We start from the raw sequence: 27561 nt of genomic DNA, 5'->3' as shown, positions 1-27561 counted from the left end.
ATTCAGCACTTCTCTGGGCAACCTCTGCCAGGGTTTCACCACTGTCACCACAAAGCATTTCTTCCTAATATCTAGTCTGAATCTGCCAAAGTGGTTTAAAACCTTTACCCCTCGTCTGGGTAAAAAAGTCTGGCCCCAGCTTTAAGCTCCCTTTAAGCACTGAAGCTCAGAGATGCTTTAGCAGGCAAGGGGCCGAGGGGGAGAGGGGAACTTGGTGACAGACAACTCAAACCCCTTTCGGTAAGTGTCGGTGATGTCGGGAATGGGCAGGGAAAAGCGTTTAGGGCAGGAATAACACCTCTGTGCCAACGACCCGCACCTCCGGCGCCCCGCCAAGCCGGCTCCACCCCGCCGCGCCGGGGCCGGGGCCGGGGCCGGGCCGGAGGCAGCGCCCGGGCGGGGACGAGCCGGCCGGGAGGAAGAGGAGGGATTTCACCTGCCCCGCCCGGCCCGTCCCTCCAGGTGCCAGGTGGAGCAGGAAGCGGCGGCGGCGGCGCCGGAGGGGACCCGCGCCCGCCTCGGCGCCGGGCCCATGAGGGGAGATGGCGGCGGGCCGAGCGCTGGCCGCGCTCCTGGCCATGCTCCTGGCCGCCTCGGCGCAGCTGATGCCGCGGGAAGGTACGGACAGGGACAGGGACAGGGATGGGGATGGGCCGGCTCCCCCACCCTCGGCTCGGTCCCCCCACCCTCGGCTCGGTTCCCCTACCCCCACGCCGGTTCCCATCACCCCCACGCGGGGCTTCGCTGCCATCCCCTCCCCGCCGCCCCTCAGGGGCTGCCCGGGCCGGCCGGACCCGCCCGTGCGCGGCTGAGCCCGGCTCGCTTTGGTTTGCGGCACCGTAGGCGAGAGACTGATAACTCTGCCTTTATCCCCGTGTGCTGCTGCTGATTTAATAACTATTAGTTATTTAAAAGGGGCGGGGGTTGTGGGGTGGAATCGCGTCCGTAATGTTTTTGCGGTGGGACATTTCAGTTTCAGCACTTCTAGTCAGAAGTGCAGCTCCCTTTTCTTTCTCTTGGAAAACGCTAACAAGAAAAATGACTTGATCTTTACATCCTTGCTTGCTGGAGTATTGATTGTGCAAGGAACTTCACAAAGTCCTTGCCCCAGGACGCTAGAGGGGCAGCTGAGCTCTCTGTAAAGAGCAGAAGCTCCTTGGTCTGTGTTCTGTGTGGGATCGTGCCCGAGATTTTCATCAGAGAATGGTATTACTGATATAGAACAACGGGTAAACCGTAGATGCAGGGGAATGGAAAGGTTTATATGCCCAGCTGAGTCAGATGGTTTAATGCCCACTACCAGCTTTGCATCTCTTGAAATTCCTGGATGCTTGTTGAAATCCCATGTATCTAACCCTGCGTGCAACCCCAAAAGAATTCCAGTTATGAACATAGGGACGGTGTGTGGTGTTTTCCTCAATTTCCAAAGCTGCTTCATTGCAAAAAATGCCCATCCTCAAGTCTAAACAATTTATTTTAACTGCTATCTGTAGTCCTTTCAAAGGCTCTTGAAGTATGAGTCCCTATGTACAAAATAACTGGTGAGTTATTTGGAGTGACTGTAAATTACCTAAAGAGTCTGATGTGAAATTGATGCCTTTTTAATATTTCTGTTGCCTTTAACTGCACTGGTTCTGCTGAAGTGGAGCTCAGGCCATTATTATCATGAACAATACATGCCAAATGTTTCCTTTGAAATTGGGCAGCCCTGAGGCTTAAGTTTCGAGCTGTGCAGTCTTTTAAATAAAATATTTGCATTTAATGTATTGCCTTCGAGTTAAGTGAATAACAGTAATTTGCCTCTCTAAGCCTCTTCAAAGGAAAAAGAAAATATAATGCTGTTTAATAATTGTGCTTTGTTTTCAGAGTAAACAAATATTTAAAACCTTAGATGGCTCAGCATTAGAAGCAGAGGAGGCAGACTGTCCAAGGATTTTAGCTTAATCTAGAGGAACATGGGAGAAAGAGCTCCCCAGCCTCTGGCCTTGCTCTTTGGCAAATCCTGAAGTTGCTGTTTGCAGCAAAGTTAGTGACAGTTGCACAAAATGCCACTGATGGACCCAGTGGTTTGTTGCCACTGATGGTGGCCCCTCTTCCTACCTTCTTCTGTCCTTTCCTTTCCAGCCGCAGGCTTCCACCCACTGGTCTGTCTCCAGCACAAGTGCCACCCCTCCTGTGTGCCAGGTGCTCTGTCACCCTCTCAAACTCTCCAACGTGGTGCCTTCCTCCTGTTTGAGAAGCCCAAAAGAGAGGTGGCTCAGTCTCAGCCACCTTGGCAGACTGAAGGTTGGGATGGTGTGAGCGGGACGTGAGGCAGAGGGGAATGGTGCCTTCCCGGGTTTGTTGGCACGTGAGACCTCGTGTGTCCTTCCTTCCAATGGGAACTGCTGTTGTTATTGCACAACCAAAACTGTTGGAACAGTTCCCTGAGCAAAGGTTCGTCCCGAAAACCCAAGAGAGCTCAGGTTAAGGTTCTCCTCTGCAGGCCTGTGTAGTTGGTAATTTTTAAAGAGTTCCTGTTGCTCTGGTGCTGACGCTGGTTCTGCTGTTGCTGTGCTTTGGCTGCTCCCTTTCCTTGGTTGGAGCTTCCTCCCTTTCAGCAAGGCTGGGTTTAGGCTGGGCATGCACGTGGGGTGTGGATGAGGCACACGTGGCTCCTTCTGGGGAGTGGTGATGCTCTGGTGGGACGGCTACAAATTTTGATGTTCCTGTTCCTAAAGCTGTCTCTTATCATCCTTGGTGAAGTTCTTTCTCCTCTCACTTCCCTGCTCCACCCTTTCCCAGCAGGTACAGTATTACAGTGGTGTTCCTTTAGGAGGGTGTAGGTGGAGCGTGGCTGCTCACATTGTTCTCAGAGGAGCTTGTGGGTTTTCCTGAGATGCAACTTTATGCGTAAAGTAAATTATCAAGTGAAAGATTGGTTCTAACTTGTAGCTGGAAAACTACAGAAAGAAGTATTTGGTGTGCTGGCTGCGCACGGGCGTGGGAGTGTGAACGGAGTATTGCATATCTGACCTTTGAAAATGTGTTTTCCAACTAAAAATGAGTTTCTTTGAGGCACTAATAATGAAGTTTATCAGGCTTCTGTGCTGTCTATGAAACCTAAACGTTTCAGGTTTAAAGTGTCCTTATTAATGTGATAAAATCTGCGTATGTATTCTGGGCCTTGTCTTTAAAATGTCATTGTTATAATAAGTGAATTTAGAGATAGTGCCATGTTGATTCTTGCTCTACCCTCCAGTCATCTTTTTCTTGGCAACTGACTGATTTGAGTCACACGTCAGTCCTAACATGTAAAGCTGCTTCATTTAATAAAATAAAAACCCCTGAGCTGTTAGCAGGGTCATTCTGCTACTCTGACAGAATATAAATAACAACTGTGTTTGCTCTCCTCTGAAAGTTGGTGGAAACTGGATTATTTCCATTCTGAATCACCATTTGTTCATTCGATTGAGACCTCTCCTTTTAAGACTACAACCAAAGTACATGTGTTGTAACCTTTTTTTTTTTTTTTTTTTTGCTTGTGTCATGCCGTTATCAGTCTGGAGTGCTAATTTTTTTTCCTCTAGAAACTAATGTGTTTATAGTAAATTATTTATAGTGTGTCTCAGTTCTGGTACTACTACCTTAAATTCTGTACCAGAAAAGACCCCTTTTTTTTTTTCCTTTTCACAATTCCAGAACTTTGTGTGTTTGAAATGTTTGTTTTTAAGAGGTGAGCCTTGTCTGTGTGTGTTTTTCATTTGTCTATAAGTCTGAAGGGATGTAGAGGTGATGGGAAGGCTTGAGTGAATGTCTGAGGTGGTGGGAATGTGAAAATTTTGAGGATTAGTACACTGGACTGAATTTATTGTCCATAGCAGCACAAATAACCACCAGTTTGAGTGCCCCCCACTAGAGATCTTCAGTAAGTTTGTTGTTTCTGGAGTTGCGTGAATAAAGTTCCTCCCAAGAGCTGGAATCTTTTTCCTGGGCTTACTCATACTCAAAACTGGAAGCACCAACAAATGGCAGCCACTTGGCTGCAAAGTGGCCCAGGAGAGAAGAAACAGGATGTGATGAGCCAGCTCCTGGGGCTGGCTCCTTAGGTGGCTGTTGGCTTTTTTATGCCTGGGGTTGTCTTTTGATGTGGTGGCTCATCAGCCAAAAATAATTAGGGGAAAGCATGCTGAAAAGGATTATTTCTTGGCACTGATTCAAGGCAAAGGACTAGTCAGGGGAGAAACAAGGTGAGAGGATTGGAGGCTGGTGAATCTCATGTCCAGAGTACCGCTAGGGACCTGTGACATGGAGGAGGTTATTTGTTAGCTAGAAGGTTGTCTTCCTCTCTCTTTATTACAATTCTGTATGTTGTCCTGCTGTACTACAGTGAGAGTTTCTGCACAGAAATTGGGGCTTCCTGTGTGAAATAAAGGAAGAACCTTGCCCCAGCCTGATATCCGATACTATTTGGGTCAGTTGTGCGCTCAGGCTTGTTAATTGCTTTTATGAATTATCTTATCTACAGATAATGTTGGAATAGAAAAAAAAAAAGTAGGAGAAAACTACTGAAAAATAATCTGACTTCTTGAAACAATGTAATACCAGCAGCAGTATTTTCACAAATAAGTGTTGCCAGGGTTCTGTTTATTAATGTAGCCCTTATCACTTAGCCTAATTGATATTTATAACAGCATATGGTAAATGAAAAGCTTTGTGATCCACAACTGCCAAACCCTCAGTCTTAGGCAGAGGCTGAACAACTTTGCACTTAGTGCATTCCAGGAATATTTCAAATTGGAAATAGTGTGAGGAACCATCCTGTGCTAAGAGCAAAGTCAAGATACTTTTGGCTTTACCTGTGTTGACTAAAGCTGTGGGTGACAGGGGCATGGCGTGTTTGCAGATTAGTGTAGATGATGGCTGAATAGCTCCTTTCTTCACCAGTTTTTCTTTCTTTTTGATCCCATTCTCATTTGCTTTTTGTAATTGCTTATGGAAAAACATGACCTTCTTCAGGTGCTGAGCAGAAGAGCAGTGAATGTGTGTGGAGTTGTACCCCTTTGTGTTGTGGCTGGGGTGGGATCAGTGGTGGTGCTGGGTTATTCCTGGGCCTGTGGGGGAAGCTGAGTGCTGCCCACCACTGCCATGAGTGGAATGTGCCTCTGAGCTGAGCTGACCAGTAGTTCTCTTGCAGCAGCAAACTCCTCCTGCTCTCTTCTTGGTGCTCCCTGGAGCTCTCCCTTTGGCTGTTTTCTGGTCTTGGTGTCCTTGCAAGAGCTCCTAGAAAGACTCAGCTGTAGCAAAGCATGTATTAGCTGGAGAATATGGGGAAAATAGTCTTGGATGTCAGTTTTGATCTACATGAGCTCTTTTGTTGGGCTAGTCTTGTAACCTTCTGTTAAAATATTTTTTAAAATCTGCACCTTTAATAATTTCTGTAATTTATAAACCTTTGCCTGACGGGGGGGGAAAGCTAAAGATATCACTTAACAAAGCACTTCCAGCAGTTTCTGGGACACCATCCAACTCACTGGTGCTGCTCAGGTGTCTCTGTCGAACCTCAGCTCTGGGGAGGACAACACACCCACTGCAGCAGGGGTTGGCTTGTTGGAACCAAAGCATTAACCAGTTCCTGAAGAGCAGCTGCTGACTTTGTGCTCTCTCAGTAGGACTCAGCCAGCAGGGCCAGGTCACCATCCCTTGATTCGTAAACTTCTCGAATATCTTGGAGACGTTACTGTAGAGTTTCTTCTTGCTTCACATCTGCTTGTGCCACCAGGGTGTGAAGGAAAGGACGTGGGCTGGGCTGTGTTGTTGGCTGCTGGCCTTTACAGCCAGAGCAGAGCAACATCTTGAGTTTCTGTACTGGCTGGTGACAGAGGCGAGGGTTTGCTGCCTGCAGCTGAGCCTGCCTGGTGTGGAGAGTATTGATACGACCTCCTGGAAGACCTTCAGCTGAAGAACTGTGCCATGGTGTCTAGTAGATATGCATTTCCATATGTTAGTAAGATCTGGTCTGCCTGTGAGTGCCCAGGCTGCCATTACTGTGGAAAAAGTGTTTTTTAAAAATCTATCTCCTCTACCAGGGATAAAGTCTGTACTTTGCTTATCCTATTGGACACCTTTTAACAAGGGTGCCATAGGGCAGCCTGCTTTGAGCTGTGCCTTTTGGTTTCTTGGGGGAACAAAGTGAGTGTGGTTACTTGATGTCAGACATCAGATCAAACTCTTATTTTGGGAGGTAGGATAATGCTGGCATTTTGGAGCTGGTCCTGGATTTTCTGAGTCCCTGGCTGTGAGACAGAGGAGAGAGCAATCTTTGAGGAGTGGAAAGAGAGGATTTGGAGTTCCTCAGAAGAGAGACTAAGAGCTGACAGCAGGATGTTTGGTGTGGGAGGGATCCCCAATTACGAAATGTGCTTTTACACCTTTGTCAACCAGAGCCAAGACTGCAGAGCTGCTCAGACATGCTCTGAGATGTTGTCCTCTTGCTGGCTTAAATCAAGGTAGGGATAAAAAACTATGCAAGCAAACACCTCTTTGATCAAGGCAGGCTCCTGCAGGGACCTGTGTGGTGTCAGTGTTTCTCCAGGCAGTGTGACAATTTCTCCTCAAGCTGTGCAGACCCATGTGTCAAACATTTTACACATTGTATGCTGGTGGTCAGCTCATAGACAGGGTTTGCTGAGCTCTCCATCTCACAATGTTGCTTCTACAGAAGCAACAATACTTCATATCTCTAAAATAATAATTAGGACAAGGCAGCTGAGAGTCAACAGTGTCTCTCTCCCACTTGTGGTAAAAAAACTTCTTTTAAAAAAAATCTATTGCATGAGTTATATGTGTCTTAATTATCTTTGAGAAAGGTTCTAGAGAAAGCTGTATATGTACAGAAATGTATAGTTGCTGGGGTTTTTTTCTTCAATTTTTTTAAATCTGAAGGTACTTTATTCCTGTTAGGCATTACAAATTAATGAATGAGCAACTTTTGAGTGAGCAGCCTTGCTGGCCTGGGGTGCTGACAGATGTCTGGTGAACTGTGCTGGAATGGCTTGTAACATCACTATGCCAGAAGTGTCTGCCCTTCCTCCTTGATGAGGAGGAAATGACCTACCTCTCGCCTGCTTTGCATCCCCATCCTGGCTATCAGTTCAAACAGTCAGTTTAGAAGAAGTGAAGATTAGGGAGCTCTTCTGTGATGGCTGAGGAATGGCCGTTCTCCTCCAGGAGCCCTCTCCTGAGGCATGGTTAGCGTGGCATAATAGCAATTGGCAACATCTATCTCTAAGAGTTTACAAGCTTTGCAGAGTTTATCACTGTGATATTCTGGGTGATTCCCTGAAAGTAATCCTTTCACAAAATTTGGACCTCATCTCCCAGACAAGTGTGGTGGTGGAAGACAGGTCCTAATCCGAGGAGATAATCATGTAATGTAGGGAGTAGTTTACATTTAAGTGGAGAAGGGTTGTCTGTAGTTTGTGATGGTGATCTCTCTTTTGCTGCTCACAGCACTGGTCAGGAGGTGAGCGGAGTCCTAACTCTGTGTCTGTTCCTGACTAACTTGAAAACTGTGAAGGCAGTCACCTGGATTACATTGCAGGTGAGACTGGAGGAGTGGATGACGCTTGGGCAATTGGGTACTGCAGCTGAACTGGAGAGTTGGACACAAATTGTCAAAGATGTTAGTAAGACAGGTGCAAAACAACTGAGTTGGCAAAGCAGGGAGACATTTACTCTTTCAGATATTCCTTGATGTGCTTTTTGGCCCATTTGAGTGAACCGTGCAGTGAATTGTGATGCAATTCGCAATTCACTGGTGTGAATTCAGTGTGGTGATGAGGTGAAGCACCACCACACTGAGTTACTGTGTTATACCCCGTGCTTCCCACCTTCTTGCCGTGGCTCTTGCAGCAGATTATGTGTAGTGGAATAACCTCAGCAGGCTCTGAGCCTGCCTGCAGGTCAGCATCCCTGCAGGGGCTCGGAAGAGGCAGCGAGCCTCCAGGAGAGCCTGCCAAGCTGTAGTGGCAAACAGCATCCCTGTGCTATCCTCGTCCCAAGCTGGTGGCACAATTCCTGCCGGGAACGAGCCTGTTCTCTGGAGAGGCGTGTTGGTTGTGTGGGTTCAGATCCCCCTGGGGCAGAACAGGCCTTTGGATACGGGTATTTCATAATCAGAGCAAGTTGCTGCTACTCGTCTTGCGGCTCCTCCAGCTCATGAATGGTGGCTGAGTCAGCCCCATCCGACTGGGTTTCGGTAAAAATGGCTGTCATGGAACAAGCCCGTGATTTAACCGGAATGAGCAAACCCACAGTTTCTGTACATAATTCCAGGATAAATTAGCATCTGGGATTTCGTTGTAGGTTTTGTTTTCTTGGTCTGACTGGGGCTTTTTTGGTTGTTTTTAATCCACCCAGTCAAGTCGTGTGAAACAATCCATAGATCCTTATGGGTAAATTACTGCAATAAAATGCAGCTGTCAAGCCAAAACTAGTTGGACTCTGTTCTAGCTCCTGCTTTGTGTAGCAAGGCACTTTACATAGCCATAAAATTGCTGTTCTGCCAAGTCCTTTGCTCGTGTATGCGTACACATGCTCTGTGTGAGTGCTACTGCCCTATTTGCCAGCTGTCTTTTACATTGCGCTCCCTCTTGTACATGAAAAATCTCCTTTTGTCGTTTATATATGCATGTTCAAACTATGAGCTTGTCAGTAAATAAATTTAGGCTCAACTCTCTGGAGTGATTGAACTTGCTTTACACTATGCAGTTTGCTTCTAACACCAGTTAAAGAGCTCTGAGCACTAACATAAAAGTTTGGAAATATCATCCTGATAAGAAAAAGCTGTGTTTGTGCAGAGAGGGGCATTACTCTAGCAATAGAGGGATGCTGTGATGAGAAAACTCTCATGAAGGCATTCTGAAATGAACATGAGCAGTAGAAAAATCCAGTTGTGGAAAGGGAGGGTGTTGATTGAGATTAGGGCAGTTGATGAAACATCCAAGGGAGGCCGCAAAACTGTAATTGTTTAGAGGAAAAAAGAATAGGGTGAGATCAGCTGTCTGCATCAGCTATGAACCAGCTCAGGACTGCAGGCTTTACCCCTAACATCTTCTGGCTGAACGATTCCATTGTTGTATAGACAGAGACGAGATCCAGCTTGGCAATGCTTCCTCATGTTGCTTTGGATATCCTGTGTGTCATCCCTGTGCAGCAGCAATAAGGTGTGGAAATTGCTTCTTTTCAAGAAACGTGTCCAGTTACTGGTAATCCTGATAAAAAGGCATGCAGTGGGAGTCACAGACAATCACATTAGTGTGACTCATGGGGAGACTCACTCATGTTTATAAAAGCTCTCCAATGAAGGTGCTCTTTAAGTAGTCCCTCTGTCGTGCTGCTCATGTGTGGCTGTAGTTTGGGGAGTTTTAGCCATTTGTTCGTTTATTTTTAATGACTTTGGGATCACTGCATATACTTCCTACATGATTCTTTTATTCCACTTTTCCTATTAGATTTGATAGTCTAATGCAGTTTAGCACATCCCTAGCAGCTGGCTGCTGTTGGCATAACAGCACCCCACTCTTATTTCTTGGCCAAAATTATCTGTGGGTTTTCATCTGTGCAAGCTGTTTGTTTATGCACAAAGCTGTCTGTCTGTTCTTATGTGGACTTCTAGCAGACAACTTTGCTGGCCTGATTTGGTACAGATCTGCATCCTTCTTGCCTACTGCTGTGATGATATATATATACACACACATATATATATATATATATATATATATCATTGAAAACACTTCTGTGATTTTGGGCAAGTTCTGTTTAGGAAAGCTGAGGAATGGGATAAATCTGTGCTAGAAAACAATATTGACCTGACAAATATTTGATATTCTTGCAGAGAGATCAAGTGAAGAATGATTATATGGTCATGAAGTCAGCAAGAGGAGCAGAAAGGAGGGGGTGAAAAGCCCAGGCAGCCAAATTTGGGTCTTTCAGGGGCTGGGGAGGAGGATACTTTGTTTTGACCCTTGTAGGACCCTTTGCTTATCTCAAAGCATTGAAAATTTCTGTTCTTTGGTTTCAGCTCAGGGTGTGTATTTGTTTTGATTTTAAACTAGTCACGTGTTTAAGGCTATGCCTAAACTTAATCCTCATGACTAAAAATTAGAGCCATGTGCCAGCATGTGGTGGAGGAGTGCTGGCTGTTGGTGGTCCTGGTCCCTGTCCTGCCAGGTTGGCCACATGGCTGTGCTGTCCCAGGGATGGGGGAAGGAACAGGGATAACTGTTTGACCAGAGAGTTAGAAACAGACTTTTCAGTGATACTTATAAACTTACAAGGTGAGTATGATAGTTACCTTGTGCAAGAAAGAAATGTATTTTGTCCATAGTTATTAATTATTTGGTTTATGTTATTAACACATCATATCTGGATGACTTAAACACCAGAAAAGTTATGAACATCATGGTCAAAGGTGGTTTGTATTTTACACTAAGTGTTGTAAAATAAAACCCCAAGAGAACCCAAAAACAACCCAGTGGTATGGAAAATAGAACTCTGGGCTAGATTGGAAGTAGTTGTTTCACTTTCTTTTCTGGACACTGCTTCCTCCTGAAGAAATGAGGAAGAGGAGCACTGAGTAAAGCTTGCTTGGCTTTACTCTGTTCCCCACCCCATGGACATTGCCCCTGCAATTGTCCCCTGTGTGCTTGGAAGGTCATTGTACAGGCAGCTCCCAGGCTACACCATCATCTTTTCTATTTCCTCAGGAAAATCCATATTGAAAACCTCTTTTCTAAGGCAGAAACACAGATGTAAAATGTGCCAGCCATTGGTTGAGGCAGGAGAGTGCCGTGTAGGCTCTCAGGTCAGAGAACTGTTCTGTCGCTTAAAGGCTGTAAGGAAGTTACTCAGTGACCAGTTACTCACTAATGGTATTAGAGGGTTGGAAAACTTGTGGTTAAAAATAAGTGCTGCAGTCTGCCAAGCCTCGTGGTGTTTGAGATTTTCATTTAAAACCTTTGATCCTGGAGGCAAATAGGTAAGGCACTTTCAAGGACTTACTAAGTCTTTTGACTCCAAGATTGTGTAGAAAAGCTGCAAAAAGGCTCAAGACCAACGAAACTGAGATAAACACGTGATGGGCTCTGTCTCTGAGTACTCTATTCTACCCTGCTTCCCCTAGCAGTGGGGTTTTGATCCCTGGTGTTGCCAAACCTGGAGCCACAATGTTTCCAGTGTCAGGGACGGACCATGCTGACTGCTCTGTCCCCCGGGCTTTTGCAAAGCATTGCAGTGAAAGTCATGCCCTGCAAAACCATGAGATTCCTGTAAAAATTAGGAGGTTTTTGAGCCTCTCTTCAATAGAACAGATGGTTTTTGTGTGAAATTGAGTCACTAATGCAATAAGCTGCTTTCAGCAGCTGCGATGACTGCAGCTTTGAGCTGGCCGGGTCTGTTTGTTGAGGGTCTCTGGGGTGCTCATGTGCCATTTGAGGGCCCTGCTGATCAAGGGTTCCTATGGTGTGTTCAGCCCTGCTTCCCACAACCCCACCAGGTGAGCCCTTGCATGTCTGGGCTCTGATCAGCATCCTTATCACCCTGCACCAGCAGTAGCTGGTGTGGAGCAGACTGCTGCTCCAGGGATGCTGAGCAGTTGGACAGAGCCTGGGGCATCCTGCAGATGTGAGTGAGCCAGCTGTTCTCCTACACCTTCCTGACATGCTGCCTGCTAATTGGAATGGCTTCGGGGCTCCCTCAGGGCGCTGCTCTGCTGGGTTTGCCAGCACAAATCTTTCTTCATTGAGGTTAATGAGCAGAGGATTCCCAACCTGGCAGATGGGCCGAGCTTTGTCATGCAGCCCTGTGTGATGTACCACTCAAAGCAGAGATGTTTTGAACCCAGCTTGGGGTACCTTTATTTCTAGATCTCTTACTGTTTTTATATGCATGATTTTCTTCTCACATACACTCAAAGCTCAAGTACTGTAGACACTGAGATTCTATCTTCCATACACCAAAATAAGAAATGGAGAACAATGAAAACAAGCAGCAGAAAACTTACTGTCTGTCCTGTCCTCAGATTTTTACCTGGGGCTGGGGTATGGTTGACTTTACTGCAAACTTGACTTATTTCAGCCAGGGCTGGCCTCATTATTTGCTAAGCATCCAACTGAAGTTAATAATAGTCATCTTGAATGTCCAGTCAGTACTCTCTGGTGTCTTATATTATGTGTATATTTTTAGAAGACAATCAGGCAATCAAGTTTGAGTCATTTTTTTGATAAACTACCACCTGTGAAATAAAAGATTATTCAGCAAGCAGTTTATTCAGTGACTCCAGTATTTCCTGTGAGAGCTGCTCCTGCATCTGGCAGTACTTGAGGATGGGTTGATATCTGAAATGGAGAGGAGGTGTGCAAGCACACACTCTGTTCCAGGCCACAAATGCCTTCTGTGCTGGTGAGGGGCACTGCACAGACATCCTGTACCTTCAGGGAATGAGTTGTGAAGGATGGGGAGGGTGGGAGAGGGCCATGACTGCACCTAAAAGTATCTGTTGGTTTGTGCTTTTGGTATTGCTGGAATACCTCATCTGGCCTGCAGTCATTGTTGAGGTATACCCAGAAATTAATCTCTTACCATTGTCTGTGATTAAAGCTGAAGCTTGTTTTTTTGTTTGACTGCTGAATAAACTTCCTGACTTGCGTTGTGTCTTGATGGGCACCTTCAGAAATGAAGCAGGCTGTGTGATAACAAACTGAAAACAAAAATCAAGAGAACAACAATTTGGAAGGAATAGCTGAGCTACTTTTGAATTGTGAAATAAATGACAGTGATGAGGGTAAATTGGAGCAGAACTGATTGTGCACAAGTTCCCTGTATACCTCTCCTGGGCACATGCAGCAAATATGTTTTTATGTTGTCTGTGCTGGAGAGAGAGGAGGCAATTTCTATTGGTACAGCACCAGAGGCTCCTGAGAGGTGGATGCTGATATTCCTTTGGACACTGTGGCATCTGTGGGGCTGTGTGGAGAGCCTGGTGTTCCTCATATGGCTAGTAACAGAACACCTCTATTCTATGTATTTTTTCTTTCTTAGCTTCCTTTACAATCTCTCTTCATAAAGCGGACAACACCACAGTGACGATTAAACTTGGTCTTCAATCGAACTGTCGAATCCGCATGAAATATGGCATCGTGTCTGAACTCAAGATAAAGCCTGGGGACAATGTGACTTTTGCCTTCACCTGTGGTACTCCAGAGAAGTATTTCATCACGGAAATTCAGAAAAATATTGGTAAGATACAGATTTTTGATTTTTCCCCAGTAGTAATTTTCCTCTAGTAAAACCAAATGCTTTTTTTCCTGCTGCTGTATTGAAGTATCTGCCATAATCTTAGGTAAGAAGAAATCTTTGAGCACTGATAAATAACCTTGAATGACTGCTACAACTATGCAAGCTGAAGAAGTCTATATTGCAGCTGGCAGAATTAATGTTGACTTGGCTGTGCTGGAAACAGCTAGAATGCAGTTTGCTGCATTAATTCCTTGCTGCTTTTCCTTTTCCCACAATTTATAAACCCATCAAAGAATCTTTTTGTTCCTGACAAAAGCCTCTGAACACTTATAATAATATATTATGTATTTGATGAACAGCTTGGTTGTGTCTATAAGGACAACAGAAACACTGAAGACCTGCACATGTTTCTTTATCTTTAATGAATGTTATTGAAGTCAAGAAACTGTAAATTCAGAAGTTTAACTAAAGCTTCTTCTTGCTTTGAATGTTATCCCTGGTGTATGTACTCTTTAATGGCATGAACACGTGCTCCTTCTCAACTAGATCCCAAACTTCATTGGGTATTCAGTCTTTAATAACATCTTCATTATTTTTGGGGTGATGTTCAAGAATAATTCTCTTCGTGTTTTGGAATTTATCCATATGATTCATGCAGATAGCAATGCTCACTGTAGCTCATATATTTGCAAGACACACTAGTGATATTTCTTCTTTAAATTTGAAGCCTAGACATGGATTAAAGTTACTTATTTTGAGTGTCAATCAGTTGCTTAGATTTTTCAGATAAAAGTTTTCTGGCTTGCTCCCAGAATCCTGCAGTGGCATTTGTTGTTGTTAATCTGGACACCAAGGGAAGAAAAATACAGTTCCTGGCAAGGAGTAAAACATTTAAAGGTTAATTATTTGCCAGGAACTCTCTGGGGGATGTGGGATAAAATGGATTCTCTAGATCTGTGGTTTCCAGCTCTCTTGACACTGCATTTGTCCTTTTTGTCCATTCAGACTCTGCCCTACTCACTAAATACCTTCTAAATTCTTCAGCAAACAAGGCAGAATACTAGGAACAATGAATCCCTCCTGTTACTCAGCCTGACTAAAGCAGGTTTATCCTGTCTGTTCTATGGGCTGGGAGTCCTGTTTGGAGACAGCCTGTGACCATGTTAGAGGAGTGTCTTTTAGTGCACATAGAAGAAAACATGAGTGCAACCTGAAAATTGTGATAATAGCAAGGAAGGGGAAGTATCAAACTCCCCTTTTAATGGAATGCTTTCCAGAGTGTATCACAGCTCTTCTCTCTCTGCATTTAGACTGTGTGTCAGGCCCATGTCCCTTTGGAGATGTTCATCTTTACCCACCGGGGCTACCTCGCCTTAACAGGACGTACATCTGGGACGTGAAGGCAAGTACAAAAGCTGGGCTTGAACTAAAATTTTCTACCTCCTGGCTAAGGCAGATTGAGCCAGGAGAGAGGTGCCCAGACGCCGTTAGCTACAACATCAACAGCTCTATCGATAATGCCACGGTCAACATCGGCACTTTCTGCAGGAACGGCTCCGTGTCCCGCATCAAGCTGCTGGGAGGAGTTGTCCTGTCCCTGCACCTCCCGTGGCACTTGCCTCTCACCACCTCAGGCTTCAACATAGCCAGCAGGGCTTCCATAAAACGTGAGTAGTGCAGCTGCCTCCTGCAGACTGCAGCAGAATCTATTTCAACCTTTCTTCACAGCTAACCTTCCAGTTTTGGTGCTGCTATCCCTAACTCCCTTTCACTTCATCTGTTCTGGAAACTATTGTTGTAGGATTTTTAGTTTAGTTAGATGGTGCTCTTCTGGAGTCAAAGTATTTGATGTACATTAATAATTTTAAGTCTCTTTAAACTTCCTAAAACTTCAACATACCTGCTTTCTTGTTTTTGTGAATTCAGCTAGGTGAGACAAAATAGTATAATTAGAATGAGCCAGAGACTTTTTTGTTGGTTGAAGTGTGTAGTTGGGCTTGTTTATTTTTTAAAAAGTTTCTTTAACTTCTGGAGCCTCAAACCAATACCTCTCTTCAGGAGAGGACTGTGGGAAAAGGTGAAGCAGTGCCTGGAAGGCACAGGAGGCTGCATAAATACATTTATCTGTTTCAACCTGCACAGTAACATAAACCATTTTGTAATAATCTTCCTAAAATACCTGGAATATTATACAGCAATCAGTGGGTTACTTTGTGATCTCATGACAAAACTTTCTCTGTACTTGAATTCTAGTGCTGTTGCTATCAGTTATAAAAGAAACCTGGTCCAGGTTCAAGCTTCTAGAACATGAGTGTTTTGTATAATTCCTGGCACTCCTTACACTTGCACATCATCACTGGAGTCCTAGAGTGGGACCATAATCTCTATGTACCCAACTTCACACTGCCAAGAGTCATCCGAGGATAAAGTGTCTAATGCAGCCTGCATGTTTCACATTTGTGTTTTAATATGCCTATCTGAGGCTCTTTGCTGGTGTGCTTTTGTTAAATTTAGGAGGTTTTTGTAAAGAGAGCCACATGTTGCTATAAAAGCTTGCATCTTTTTTTTCCCAAAACCCAGTGAAGCAGAAGCACTTATCAGGTTGTGTGTTTGCTCTTGCAAATCCAAATGTAGAATTAGGAATTAGGATCTTGCCCTTGCCAATAATAAAGGCTTGTCTGTCCATGTGCTTGAAAGGTTAACCTGCTAAACTTCAAATGCAGTATTAATACATTCCTTACCTTTTCTGTAACTGAAGACATAAGAGTCAATTCAAATATATGTTTTAGTCTGAGCATTTTGTGATAACCTAACCTGTAGCTGGAGTGGGTGATCTCACTGTCAAAATAAAGACTCTGCTTCTTGGGTGCTAGATATGCCAGTGTGTCTTCAGTAACTGGAATTTTATATGTTGTGATTCCCTCCCTGTTTTAGGGTTATGCATCATTGAATCCGTTTTGAAGAGGGAGTCTTCAATCACCCTGATGTCCCCTAACTACCCGCTGGGCTTTCCAGAAGACGAGCTGATGACGTGGCAGTTTGTGATTCCTCCCAGCCTGAGAGCAAGCGTGTTCTTCCACAACTACAGCCTGTCCAACTGCGAAAGGAAGGAGGAGAGGGTGGAGTACTACATCCCCGGCTCCCCCAGCAACCCGGAGGTGTTCAAGCTGAGCGACAGCCAGCCTGCCAATATTGCTGGCACTTTCAACATGTCCCTGCAGGGCTGTGACCAGGATGCCCAGAACCCCGGCATTCTTCGCCTGCTCTTCCAAGTCGTTGTTCAGCATCCACAGGTTGATGAGAGTAAGTACCTGCCTGCCTCTTTTATGGCTTTCAGATGTCTGGCATGAGCACCACAAGGGAGATAAATACTCTTTTTTGTTATTTTCCTTGAACTTTGTCCCTCTGTGAGTTTAAGGAGATTGCCAAGCAACGCTGAGGCCTGTTTTATTGCCCAGGGCACCACTGGCCACCTGTACAGCAAGGCGAGCAGCGATGCTGAAATGTGCAATTTGCAGTGGACTATTTGGTGCTGCTGTGTTTTTTACACTGTAACTTATAAATGGAGACTCCTTTCTACTTCCAGCACCTGAATGATGTAATTGAAAAATGCCTGTAACAGTTCTGCTTTCAGACATGAGACTCAACATTTTAAAGGTCATTCTTTAAAGCATGAACCCAGTTTTTTGTTCCCTGCGTGAGCAGTTGCTCCTAACAGGGTGAAACCCGCTGTCATGGTAGATAGCAAGATCTGTGGTATTATTAACTGGTGAATTGAGAGATGTAAAATTGTCTCTGTATTGGTAATGACATTGATATGCATCTTCCTTTCCTTTCTTCATTTGAGTTTTAATTTTGCTTCCTAGAGGAAGCTGAACATCAACAAGTGTGAAGAAGTCACATTAAGTACAAAAGTTTTCAGTAAGATATTCCACTAATAATATCCCCTCCATACTTGGGTGTTCTTTATATTTCTTTATACTGAGAAAATATTTTTTTCTGTTTTCTAGCCCCAAATTCAGATTGGTTTAGCACAATGACTTATAATACCAGAGCATTTCTCTAAAAACAGAAATAAAAGGCCTGTCTAGGTAATGAGCCATGGAGTTAGTGATTTAGCCTCTGACTTTGCAACTCTGACCTCAGTTCAAGGTGAAGGTTAATAATCAAGGTGCACTTACTGCAAAAGAGCAGGTGGAGGAAAGTACACACTCGACTGCCAATGTGTCAGGAGCTACTTAGCGGTTTCTAGGCAATTTTAGAGAGAATAAGGTTTGAATGACTTGTGCCCTGAAGTCACATATCCATAAAGGATCTGTAGCATCTCACCGTTACAGTTCTTTCTTCTTTGTCTGTCTAGCCTGGCTCTGTTTATGAACAGCAGATCCTGACAGAATTGCTCTTAACAAAATTGTGTTTGCTTACATTTATTGTGTGTTGCATCTCGGAAGCTAGACAGAATGAAAACATTATATTCAGTTAATCAGCTTTATCTCCCTTCTTCTTTCAAAAGCAAAAAGAATTTTAATATATTTATGGCCAGGAGACAAAACGATAATCACATAAAAAAATCAAAAACAGGTTGTCATTCCGGGAATGAAATGCAAGTAATAAACCATTTGAATTTAAGAGACAACAGTGGTTTCTCTAGGGATTTTATAGGATTTCATGATTGATTTTGTAGTTATATAAGTTCCATCAAAGATTCAAATTCAGCCCTCAGGTTGCCATCTGCAACATTGCTCTTATTAAAAATGCATTGCTATCTGCATATTCTCAAAGCTTCCCAAACATTTGGGTATTCCACAGCTGTCTGTGGTGCTTGTCATTAAATAAGAAGAAAATATGGCTCTTTCCCGTCACAATAACTTCTTGATCTAACTCTTCCTGTGTTTAGCTGCTGCAGAAAAATACATTCTGAAAAATGATAACCTTGTGGTGGGAGTCCTAGGTTAGTGCTTGGTTGTGCCAATGACTTGGATAATTCCATTTGTGCACTTGCCTTTTTGTCTACCTGATTTCCCACACAGGAGAAAGCTATTTTATTCACCTTTTGTGTATGACTTTGAGATCTGTAGCTAAAGCTAAACCAGAAAATGAAGACTAGTAATAGAATATGTATGTATATAGGTGCACTATTTTCCCCCCTGTCCTTTGTAGAATCATTGAATAGTTTGGGTTGGAAAAAACCTTAAAGATCATCCAGTTCCAAACTGACCCACCGTGGGCAGGGACACTTCCACTAGGCTGGCATGCTTTTTTTGACATCAGAGAGAGGTGCCTTAGTAACAGCACCAGGATGTTGCATGGATCCAAAATCTCTCTTTCCACATGACAGTCAACCTTTATGAGCCACACTTGCATTTTTTTTCCTCTTTCCTTCTGTTTTCTCCTTCCAGATGTTCCAAGAAGAGATGAAGGAAGTTCTGCTTCACACTGTGCTTCTTGGCTGTAATTGCTCTGGGGTGTTTTTCATTGCAGATGTCACCCATTTGGTCGACCTGAGCAAGGAGAAGAACATGACTGTGACAATACACGTGGAAGGGTGGCCCAGCCGCACGCCCCTCATGTCTGAGCCCGTATGCCTGATCTGCAAGGATCCTCGCACCTGCGACCGTGCCTTGACTTTAACCTCTGGTGCTGTCTACAGGATCTCCTTCCTGTGCAAGGACTTGTCCCAGCTGAGGATCACAGCTGAAAAAGGCATAGGTACTACCAAAGTGGCTCAATGCTGTCTCTTAGGGAATGCTTTTGCATGTTTTTCCCCAGGGGTCAACCAAACTTGTTCCCTTGCTTTGGCTTTAAATGTATTGAGGTTGGAAACCAGGTGTTGGCCAGCTGGGAGGTGGGTGCAATGAATCTGGAAGTGACCTTGTTCGGTACATCATTCTGTCTTTAAAAATAGAAACTGCGTAGCTATTCCTAGAAGAGAAGAGATAGAAGTCGCCTAAGTCACTGCAAATTATGGAAACAGAGCCAGAGACCCATAAATCTGCCCATGAAAATGCAGGACCAAAGTTGCCATCAGGAGTGCATCTTGTATCTGCATGCATGTCCCCTTGATATAGGATTTCCCCAAATGCTTTCAACTACAGGTAGAAAAGAGATTTGAAGTATCTCAACCTTGACTGGTCTGCAGCAGTGTCACAGTCAGCAGATATATCTTGAGTGAGGGCCTTTGAATATGTTTCTGCCTTCTGCCTGTTTCTTTGGTGTCCTGCACCTGTTAAGGAGAACTCTTTAAATACAAACAATACACATTTGGATAAAGGTTACTAAGAGAGGATATTTTCTTAGGTAGATCCTTATCTTGGCCTGTAATGCAAACCTGACAGTACTCTGCATGTGCCCAGGTATTTCCTCTGCAAGAAATACTCAGCTCTTTGGGTTTTGTTTTTGTTTTTGCAGGCTGTATGGATATTCGTTGGTGTCAGAAGAAGATTTATTCCCTTTCAGTGCCCAAGGCTATTACCCGATTGCCAATTCGACTGCATAAGTTTAATTGGAAGCTCTTGGCCACTGATATGATCAACGTAGAAATTACGTCTCCGTCCTTGAAACTTCAGCAACACGTCCCAGAGCAGAGGTGCAACACGAGCTACAGTTACAGCATTGTTAGTGCCACCCCAGAGACAGAGCTGAATGTTGGTGTGTTCTGTCCCGGTGGATCTATTGAAAAGATTCAGATGAGGAATAATATCACCATATCCTTAAAAACATTTGGTAAAGGATTCATCAATGAATCTATCCCTCAGGATCTGAAAATGTCTTTTGTGCCACATATTAAAGGTAAGGTAGTAGATTTTGTACTACTTTGTTGTACAGGGATAGATCTCTCAAAAGGCTTATTAAAGCACATATGGGTGAACAGAAATTAGGAGTTTAATCCTTTAGCAATGGCCCTATTACTAGATTCTAGAATCAGTCTTTATCTGAACCAGCAATGTGGTTTATTTCGGGAAGAGAGAAGGAGCTTTGTATTCCAGGTAGTGGATAGTTGATTGTGCCAAATTCTGCAAGTATGTCTGTGTTTATTGTGATAACACTGATGTGGGAAAGGACAATAATTATCAAAACTAAGTTTTCTTTTCTTCTTTCCCTTTTGCTACAGATGAGTGCATATTCACCGTGAGCCCAAATCCAAAAGCTAAAGTTTACTTGCAGACTCCCAACTCGCCTTACGGTTTGCCTCCTTACGTTTCCATATCCTGGTTCATCACTGTGCCCAGCAAGCAGACTGCCCGCCTCAAGTTCTCCAAGGACCGCATGGGCATCGCCTGTGAGACGGGCCGTGCCTTCGTCAACATCAAGGAGGAGACGCCGGGAGCAGAGGAGATCGTGCGCCGCGAGGACGAGCTCCTGCCCCAGCCCCGGAACATGCTCCACAGCTTCTGGGTGAACGTCTCCAACTGCAGGCCTGTGGATAAGGAGCAGCTCACCTTGCAGTTCTGGGTGACTTTGGCTGACAAGCAGCTAGGTGAGAGCTGTGAGGTTGTGGTGGCTTGTTTTCTGCTTGTTTCCTTGCTTTCCCTTGAGGTAACACTAATGGACGATGGTTCTCCTTGGATGAGGTAACAGTAATGGATGATGGTCCTCTTTGGATGTAGATTCCTGCCTTTGGAAAAGTCTGTCCCTCAATAACTTCAAGAGTTTCATCTGGATATTTCTAGGAGCTGGGGAAGAAGGAGGGGTTTTAATGTGGTATGGTTTTTTGGGGGGCAGGAGGTGTGTTTCTGGGTTTTCTTTCATTGGCGCAAGAAATGGCAAGGATTGAGGTAGTAAGACTAGATTTCATTTTTTTTAAAAATTTAGTTTTTTTAATTGGAGGTAACAGACAGAATATATAATAAGATCAAGTGATGTTTTTCCCTTCCAGGGTCACAGACCTAGTGAACAGCTTGGGATTTGATTATGCAAACTTATTCATCCAAGTAGTCCTCACTTCATGTTAGCAGTTCAATTAGTCTCAGTGTTCACATGAGCAAGAAATCCTCCCTAGGACAGGTCTGACCATTTAATGGAGATTGGGCCCTGATGCTAGCAGCAAATTCTGTTTCCTTGTTCTCTTTCATCTCCCTGAAACGTAAACAGGTTTTAAAAAAAAGATGAGGGGGCATTTTTAGGGTAGGCTTTGCTTATGTAAATTTGCTTCACATTTGCACTTTCTAATTTTTTGATCTTATTTTTTTAAATCTGTACTTCTTTTGAAACTTGCAGCATTTTTCTTTGCTTATGCATGGACTCCCCTAATCAATTTTATGACTCCTAGAAAACCCCAGATCAACACAACCTGTGTATTTCAGAGGAAAGGGCTGTTTTGAGGGGAATCTATGGAAATGTCACTATTTCTTCTTTTGAGTCCTTCTCTGTTTCTTTCTGTGCTTTCATCTCTTCCTTGCTTGTTCAGCCAGAGAGGTGCTGTAGGTAAGTTTAGCAGTGCATGAGCTCTATCAAAAACTCTTGGAGGTGGGTGGGTTGGTTGGGTTTTTTGGTTGTCCTCTGCTGCCAACAGCAAGAGTTTGTTGTTGCTTGGCCTCCAATCTCTTGGAAATGGCTTGTGTTACCCTGTGGCAGGCATGGCTTAGGAACTTCTGCTCTGCCAGCAGCTGCTATGCTTAGAAGGTCTTAAAGGGGTTCAAACCCAGAGAGATTTTAGGAGAAAGCTTCTTTTGTTCAGTGTCCTTGTTCCTTGTCTCTTTGCAGACCTTGGAATCATACTTGCTGTGGTGGCTGGGGCTGGAGTTCTCACAGTGATTGGACTGACCGTGTGCTGTGTTAAGAAGAAGTAAGTTCATAATTCCGCATGTGTAACTTAGTAGTCCAGGAGGGCATTTTGGGAGAGCTGCTGGGCCCTCTGTTTCATGTGTTGATATCCTTTGAACCAGGGTCTAAAGCATGAGGAAGGCAGGGTGGAAGTAGTGTTGACCCCAGGAATGCTTCTTTACTCTAAATTGACAAACTTCAAGAGCAGAGCAGCGTTCCTGGAGTCACATTACTTCAACCTACAGAGCACTGCTTACCTTGGCCTTAAGTGCAGGCTTTTGGGTGCACTGTGACTCAGGTGTTGGTTGGACTTCCTCAGCAGTCCCTGCAGTGTGAAATCCCAATGACTGTGGCTGTTGCATGCATGACTCCACTCAAGTCTTTGTTCAAACAAGCTGTGAACTCATGCAGATACCCTAAGAGTTTTCTTTTATGCATACAGCTTCCAGCAACTTCTGGAGTTTGTACATCAAGTGGGAGCAATTTTCTGTGAGTTGAGCCCTTGGGGAGAGAAGTGGGTTGTGCAAAGCTTACATGCATGGCATTACTCATACGAGCAGAGTCTGGAGTCATTGATAGCCTGGGCTTTCTCATACATGTATGCTCAGTGCTGTCAAGGTGCTTGGTTGGTCCTGAAGCTGTAGAGCTGGAATGAATTTATGCAATAGGGTGACTAGTGCAGTTAGGGACACATTTTCCTGCCACACAGGAAAGACTTCACAAACACAGGCTTAAAAATCTTCAGTTCAGCCTTTGTTCTTTACAATTTAGGGGCAGTCAGTCAGGAAAGCATAATTAAGAAAAATTCATTTGTCTTTCATTTTGACCCACTACCTTGTCTTCAGTAACACAGCCTTGTTTTTGTGAGGATCTGATGATCTCTGGGTCTTACAAATGCCCATGGAAACTGTGGGATTTGTGCACAGCCAGAATCCCAGTGCTTGGGAGACAATTGGAGTTAAACTTGCAAACTTCAGGGTCAGCAGAGCAGCAGTGGGTAACCAAATAGCATGAAGTTGTTTTCTGGTCTGTTAAAAGAGGATGTCTAGGCACAAGAGTAATTCCTCCCAAAATTGCAGGTAAAGCCTTTAATCCAGGTGGGCTGCCTGACACTGTGCTTGGGATGAGTGAACAGAAGCTGTTGTTATTGAGTTCCAGCACGCCAGACGTGTTGTTTTTGACCTGTTAACAATTTCACCTCTGTAACAGGAAGAAGAAAACCCAGAATCCCATGGTGGGAGTGTACAATGATAACGTGAATACCCAGATGCCTGGAAGAAAAGGCTCATTCAGAAAAGGGAGGCAAAACAATGAGTCTCATGTCTATGCAGTTATTGATGATGCTGTGGTCTATGGACACTTGCTGAAGGAGTCCAATGGCTCAGTCTCTCCAGAAGTTGATGTCTACCGGCCTTTTGATGGACCCATTGGTAGCATGCCACCTTCTCCACCTCCATTCTCCTTCAGGAAAGACATTAAACGCTCTTCTAACCCCAAGGAGGAGCCTCTGCCCCTGATGGACATAGACCAAGACAATTACACGTTTGCTCATCAGAAATCAGGGCAGTCAGAGGACAATGGAGATGCAAATAAAAAGGATAAGGGCGATACAAGTGTGCCCCTGCTGGAAAATAAGGAACGGGATGGTTTAGTGGAGTAATTTTATGCCAGGTATAGCAGTTTCCTCTGGAAATACAGGTGTAAGGACAGTGGTCTAAGACAAAAACATTCTGAAGAGGAGTGTTATTTTTAAGTATGTTTTTATCTTGTTTTGTTTCATTTGCGTGTTTTCAGTTGGTTTTTGTCCTTTTTTTTTTAACTTCAGCTGTTGATAGCTTTCAGTTTTAAAGTGTACACCTAGCAAACTCAATTCCAGTCAGGACTCTCCAGGACTGGTGTTGAAACAGGTGCCAAAGGTGTGCTTCTGCTTTTTACTATATGGGCATCAGGAAAGTTAATTCCTAACCACCAGCTTAAAGCTGGCCACTGGTGGTGGGGAGAGTGTTCTGTCCAGTATTTCCTCCTGTCACAAGCCATTGTTTGCCTGAGTGTTGGTTGGTGACTCCTAGCAGATGCAGACTGCGTCCCTGTCTTAAGGCAGCTCCAGGTTGCGCACACCCAGGCAATCTGACCAAATCCAAAAAATCTAAAATCTGACTGTCCTTTCCATCACTAGTAGCTTGAAAATCCATCAGATTTAGCATGCCAGTGGCTATGTGAGTGTAGTGAAAGACCATGTGTGCTCCCTGGAAGAGCTCTGTGCCTGTAAATCAGTGTGATCATTTGAGCTTGGACTCTTCTCCTTCAGAAGATAAGTTATGGATTTTCTCTAAGTTTCAGCTGATGTTGTTATACTTGGATTCCACCATGTGAGCTTACACCAAAGACTGTTTTATTTGCTCTTTGACAAAAACAATTTCAAAAGTCTAAACCAATTTGTGGTTCTGTTCAGGTGCCCGTGACATTCACATTTTACTAATACCTTGCACTTTTGGTTGAAGTGAAAGGATTCGATAAAGAAATAATGATGTGGTCATTCAGCTGTTTACCAGTGCTTTTCACTTCACCTGTTACTAAGGTTTAAAATACAGGGTAAAAAAAAATGTTTACAGCAGCTGGTGTCTGTAATGCAAAGAATGAATCCACAAGAAAAGCCTAGATGTTTTAAACCTTTTTTTTTTTGTGTATCAATCTGAATTTAGCAACCGTGTTGTTATGATGGTGGGGACACTTTGACTTCTGGCAGAACTTACACTTCAGTTGTCTAGCTGCCCCTGAAAGGTATCTCTTGAAATCAGGTCTCATTTAAGTGCTGTAGTTAGCATGCCCCTCAGTTTCTGTGCCTTTGACAACACGAGGACCAGATTCCTTGTGGCAATGAAGTTGCCTTTTATATACAAACATCTGTCCAGGTGTGCAGTTTACTGAGGGTGTTTGTAATTTTGTGTGCAGCACTAGACTCAACAATTGGAGAATTTCTCTCCAAAAACCTTACCATGACTGTTTCTGGCCTAGTGAAACACAGAGGTGACATGAACCTTTTAGACAAGTGTTGTATGCAATGATGCTAAACACATAATAATATTTAAAACTAAAATGCCTTTATGAGAAACCTTACTGTTTACATAAAGTAGAAGTGTGGATTTCTTCCTTTGTTAACTATGCTGGCATTGCCCATTGACTATTTGGTCAAGTGTGTGGATTTAACAGTGTGTTAATACTGCTTGGACCTCTACACAATTCAGTATAATGTCATACCTGACACCATTTTCTGTGGCATATATCAAAACACATGCCAGGTAAAAGTGCCTTTAATTGTTCCAGGTACCTTCCTGCTAATTTTTATCACTTTCAATACAGAAATGTGTATCCCTAGATCTCTGGCTACTCACTGGGATCATGTGTTTCAAAGTGTACCTGGATCATTTTGATGCCATTTGAGAACTTGAAAAGATTTCTACAATACTGGTATCAGCTTTCCTCAGGTAACTGAATTGCCAAAAACTATTTTATCAGAGTAGTCCAGTTGTGCATTTCTCTGATCAATGTTCCTCACTTCTGTTTTATTGAATAGTCTGTAAAAGAGATTCAAGGCTTTCCCATCCCTCTAGCTCAACTTGTTCAGTTTCTTGGATGAAATTTTTACTTCATGTTCCTTGTAACCAACAGGAAAGAAACATAATGGAGGTTTGGCATTTGTTCACAGCCTCTTGATCCTTGAGAATATGATTCTTGTTGACTGATACTTTCATGTGCTCTAATTCGGCTTTTCATGTGACAGTATAAACCTTATTTTACAGATGTCCTCAGTCTAAGGTTGACCTTCACTATGCTTATTTGGTGTGTGTAAAGAAAGAGCTCAGGCACAGATTTCAGTTTGTTTTATATTAAGAGAAAGTTTTGACTTAATTTTTTATTATTATTAAATAAATAAATGATAATGCTACTGCCAACTGGAGTAACTAATGTATCTCCTTTCTGTGTGTGTGTGTGAACTCAGGATGAAGTATTTTGATCTCTGCCTGTTGGTAGCTGTGCCATCATCCTGGACAACAGAAGGGGGTTTCTTGGGAACCTGGTTTCCTGGGATAATAAACTGCTCTCTGTGCATGTCCTCATTCTTGCATAGCCAGGGATACACTGTTTTCAAAGCCTTGTGTTCAGATCGTTGAGGAGAAGGGTTGTAAAATACTTGTAGATTTTATATAAAAATAAACAGTTCAGTGGCTTTGCAGTAGGGTTGAGATGTTTGTAATTTATCCATGCCCAACTGACATACAAAATTGAATTCAAAATTAATTTCTTTTCAGGGATAATAGCACATTTTATGAACAGTCCTTCAGCCCAGCAGTGATCCTTATGGAAATGTGTGAAGCCCATTTTGTTCTAAATATAAGCTCATGGAATCAGTACATACTGATTGCTCTTCTGGGGATTTTTATTGTTTATGAATTTATTTATTTTGGGGCAAGTTTAATGCACATAGAAAATGATGTTTGAAATCCTTACTACTGAGGATCCCAGTAATTGCTGGGGATGGATCCTAAACTTAGTTAATGAGATCTCCTCTTGGAAAGCTTGGAAAACCTGGCAAGGATCATCCAGTCCTTAGGCCTTCTCCAAAACTGCCACTTAATACAGGTTTAGATGTGAGCGCTTATCATTTGTATTTTTACTGCAATTGTACCATCCTGGAGTAATTCCCTGGCATGTGGTCTTCATCTAAAAATGAGAATTTCTAAGTCTGATTAGCTGTTAATTGAAAGATGGGTTCCACAGGAGGACAGCAGCTTCAGAACTCCTGGCCCAAGTGTAATTTGCTTCTGAAGAGCAAAGAGAAGGTCAGGGTTTTGTTGCGCAAAGCTGAAAAGATGCCTCTTGCTTCTTGGGCTTGAATTTGTAAGGTTTGGACAATCTTGAGCTATCAAAATACTCAGTAATTGCTTCAGTACTTGCTTTACTTTTAAGCTTGTTTTTGAATAGTCTAGTTATATTTCCAGATAGATCAAAAGCCAAGTTACTATTTTGTTGTATAACAGCAAAATTTGTAGAGCACCAGTAGGAAATGAGAAAGTAATTTTTATTGTCAACACCAGACAAACAGACTTCAACTCCTTGACCCTAGGGGGGACAAAATCATGTTACTTTGAACAAACTATGCTGGGGTACCTGTGAGTGTGACAGAGAAAATATTTAAGTCTGTGAATATTTCGGGGGCGGAAGGAGTAAGCAAAACATTAGATATCACTCATCCATGTGCACATCTTCACCAGACTCTGATATACACAAAGGTGGGAGCAAATCTGCCTCCCCAAAAACTTTGAAGCTAGCAACAAAAACAAAGTGGAGGATATATTTCTTGAGTATAAACATCTTTCTACATCCAACTTAGTGGTCTTCATTAAAACTGAGGAATTATGGCATGGAGAACTGATCCAGCCTGGAGGAAGGAACAGTCCTTTTACAAGGACTTTGAAACAACGTGCCAGAAGTTTCTTCGACATAAATGAAGCGTGGCAA

General features: G+C 43.5%; 1 protein-coding gene across 1 annotated transcript; it reads left to right on the top strand.

The window, feature by feature from the left end:
- Positions 1–518: 518 nt before the first annotated feature.
- On the top strand, positions 519–25994 carry CDCP1 (CUB domain containing protein 1). The gene is made up of 9 exons (XM_063156574.1): positions 519–618; positions 13081–13278; positions 14589–14945; positions 16213–16581; positions 18760–18987; positions 19687–20067; positions 20390–20755; positions 21982–22063; positions 23251–25994. Exons 1-9 carry the CDS (start codon positions 543–545, stop codon positions 23699–23701), a joined length of 2508 nt encoding a protein of 835 aa, XP_063012644.1. The 5' UTR covers positions 519–542; the 3' UTR covers positions 23702–25994.
- Positions 25995–27561: the final 1567 nt, after the last annotated feature.

Source organism: Melospiza melodia, chromosome 1, assembly GCF_035770615.1.
Source record: "Melospiza melodia melodia isolate bMelMel2 chromosome 1, bMelMel2.pri, whole genome shotgun sequence".
NCBI classification, from domain to species: Eukaryota; Metazoa; Chordata; class Aves; order Passeriformes; family Passerellidae; genus Melospiza; species Melospiza melodia.
The sequence above is the reverse complement of the archived record's forward strand: the minus strand, read 5'-3'. Positions and strand labels throughout refer to the sequence as shown.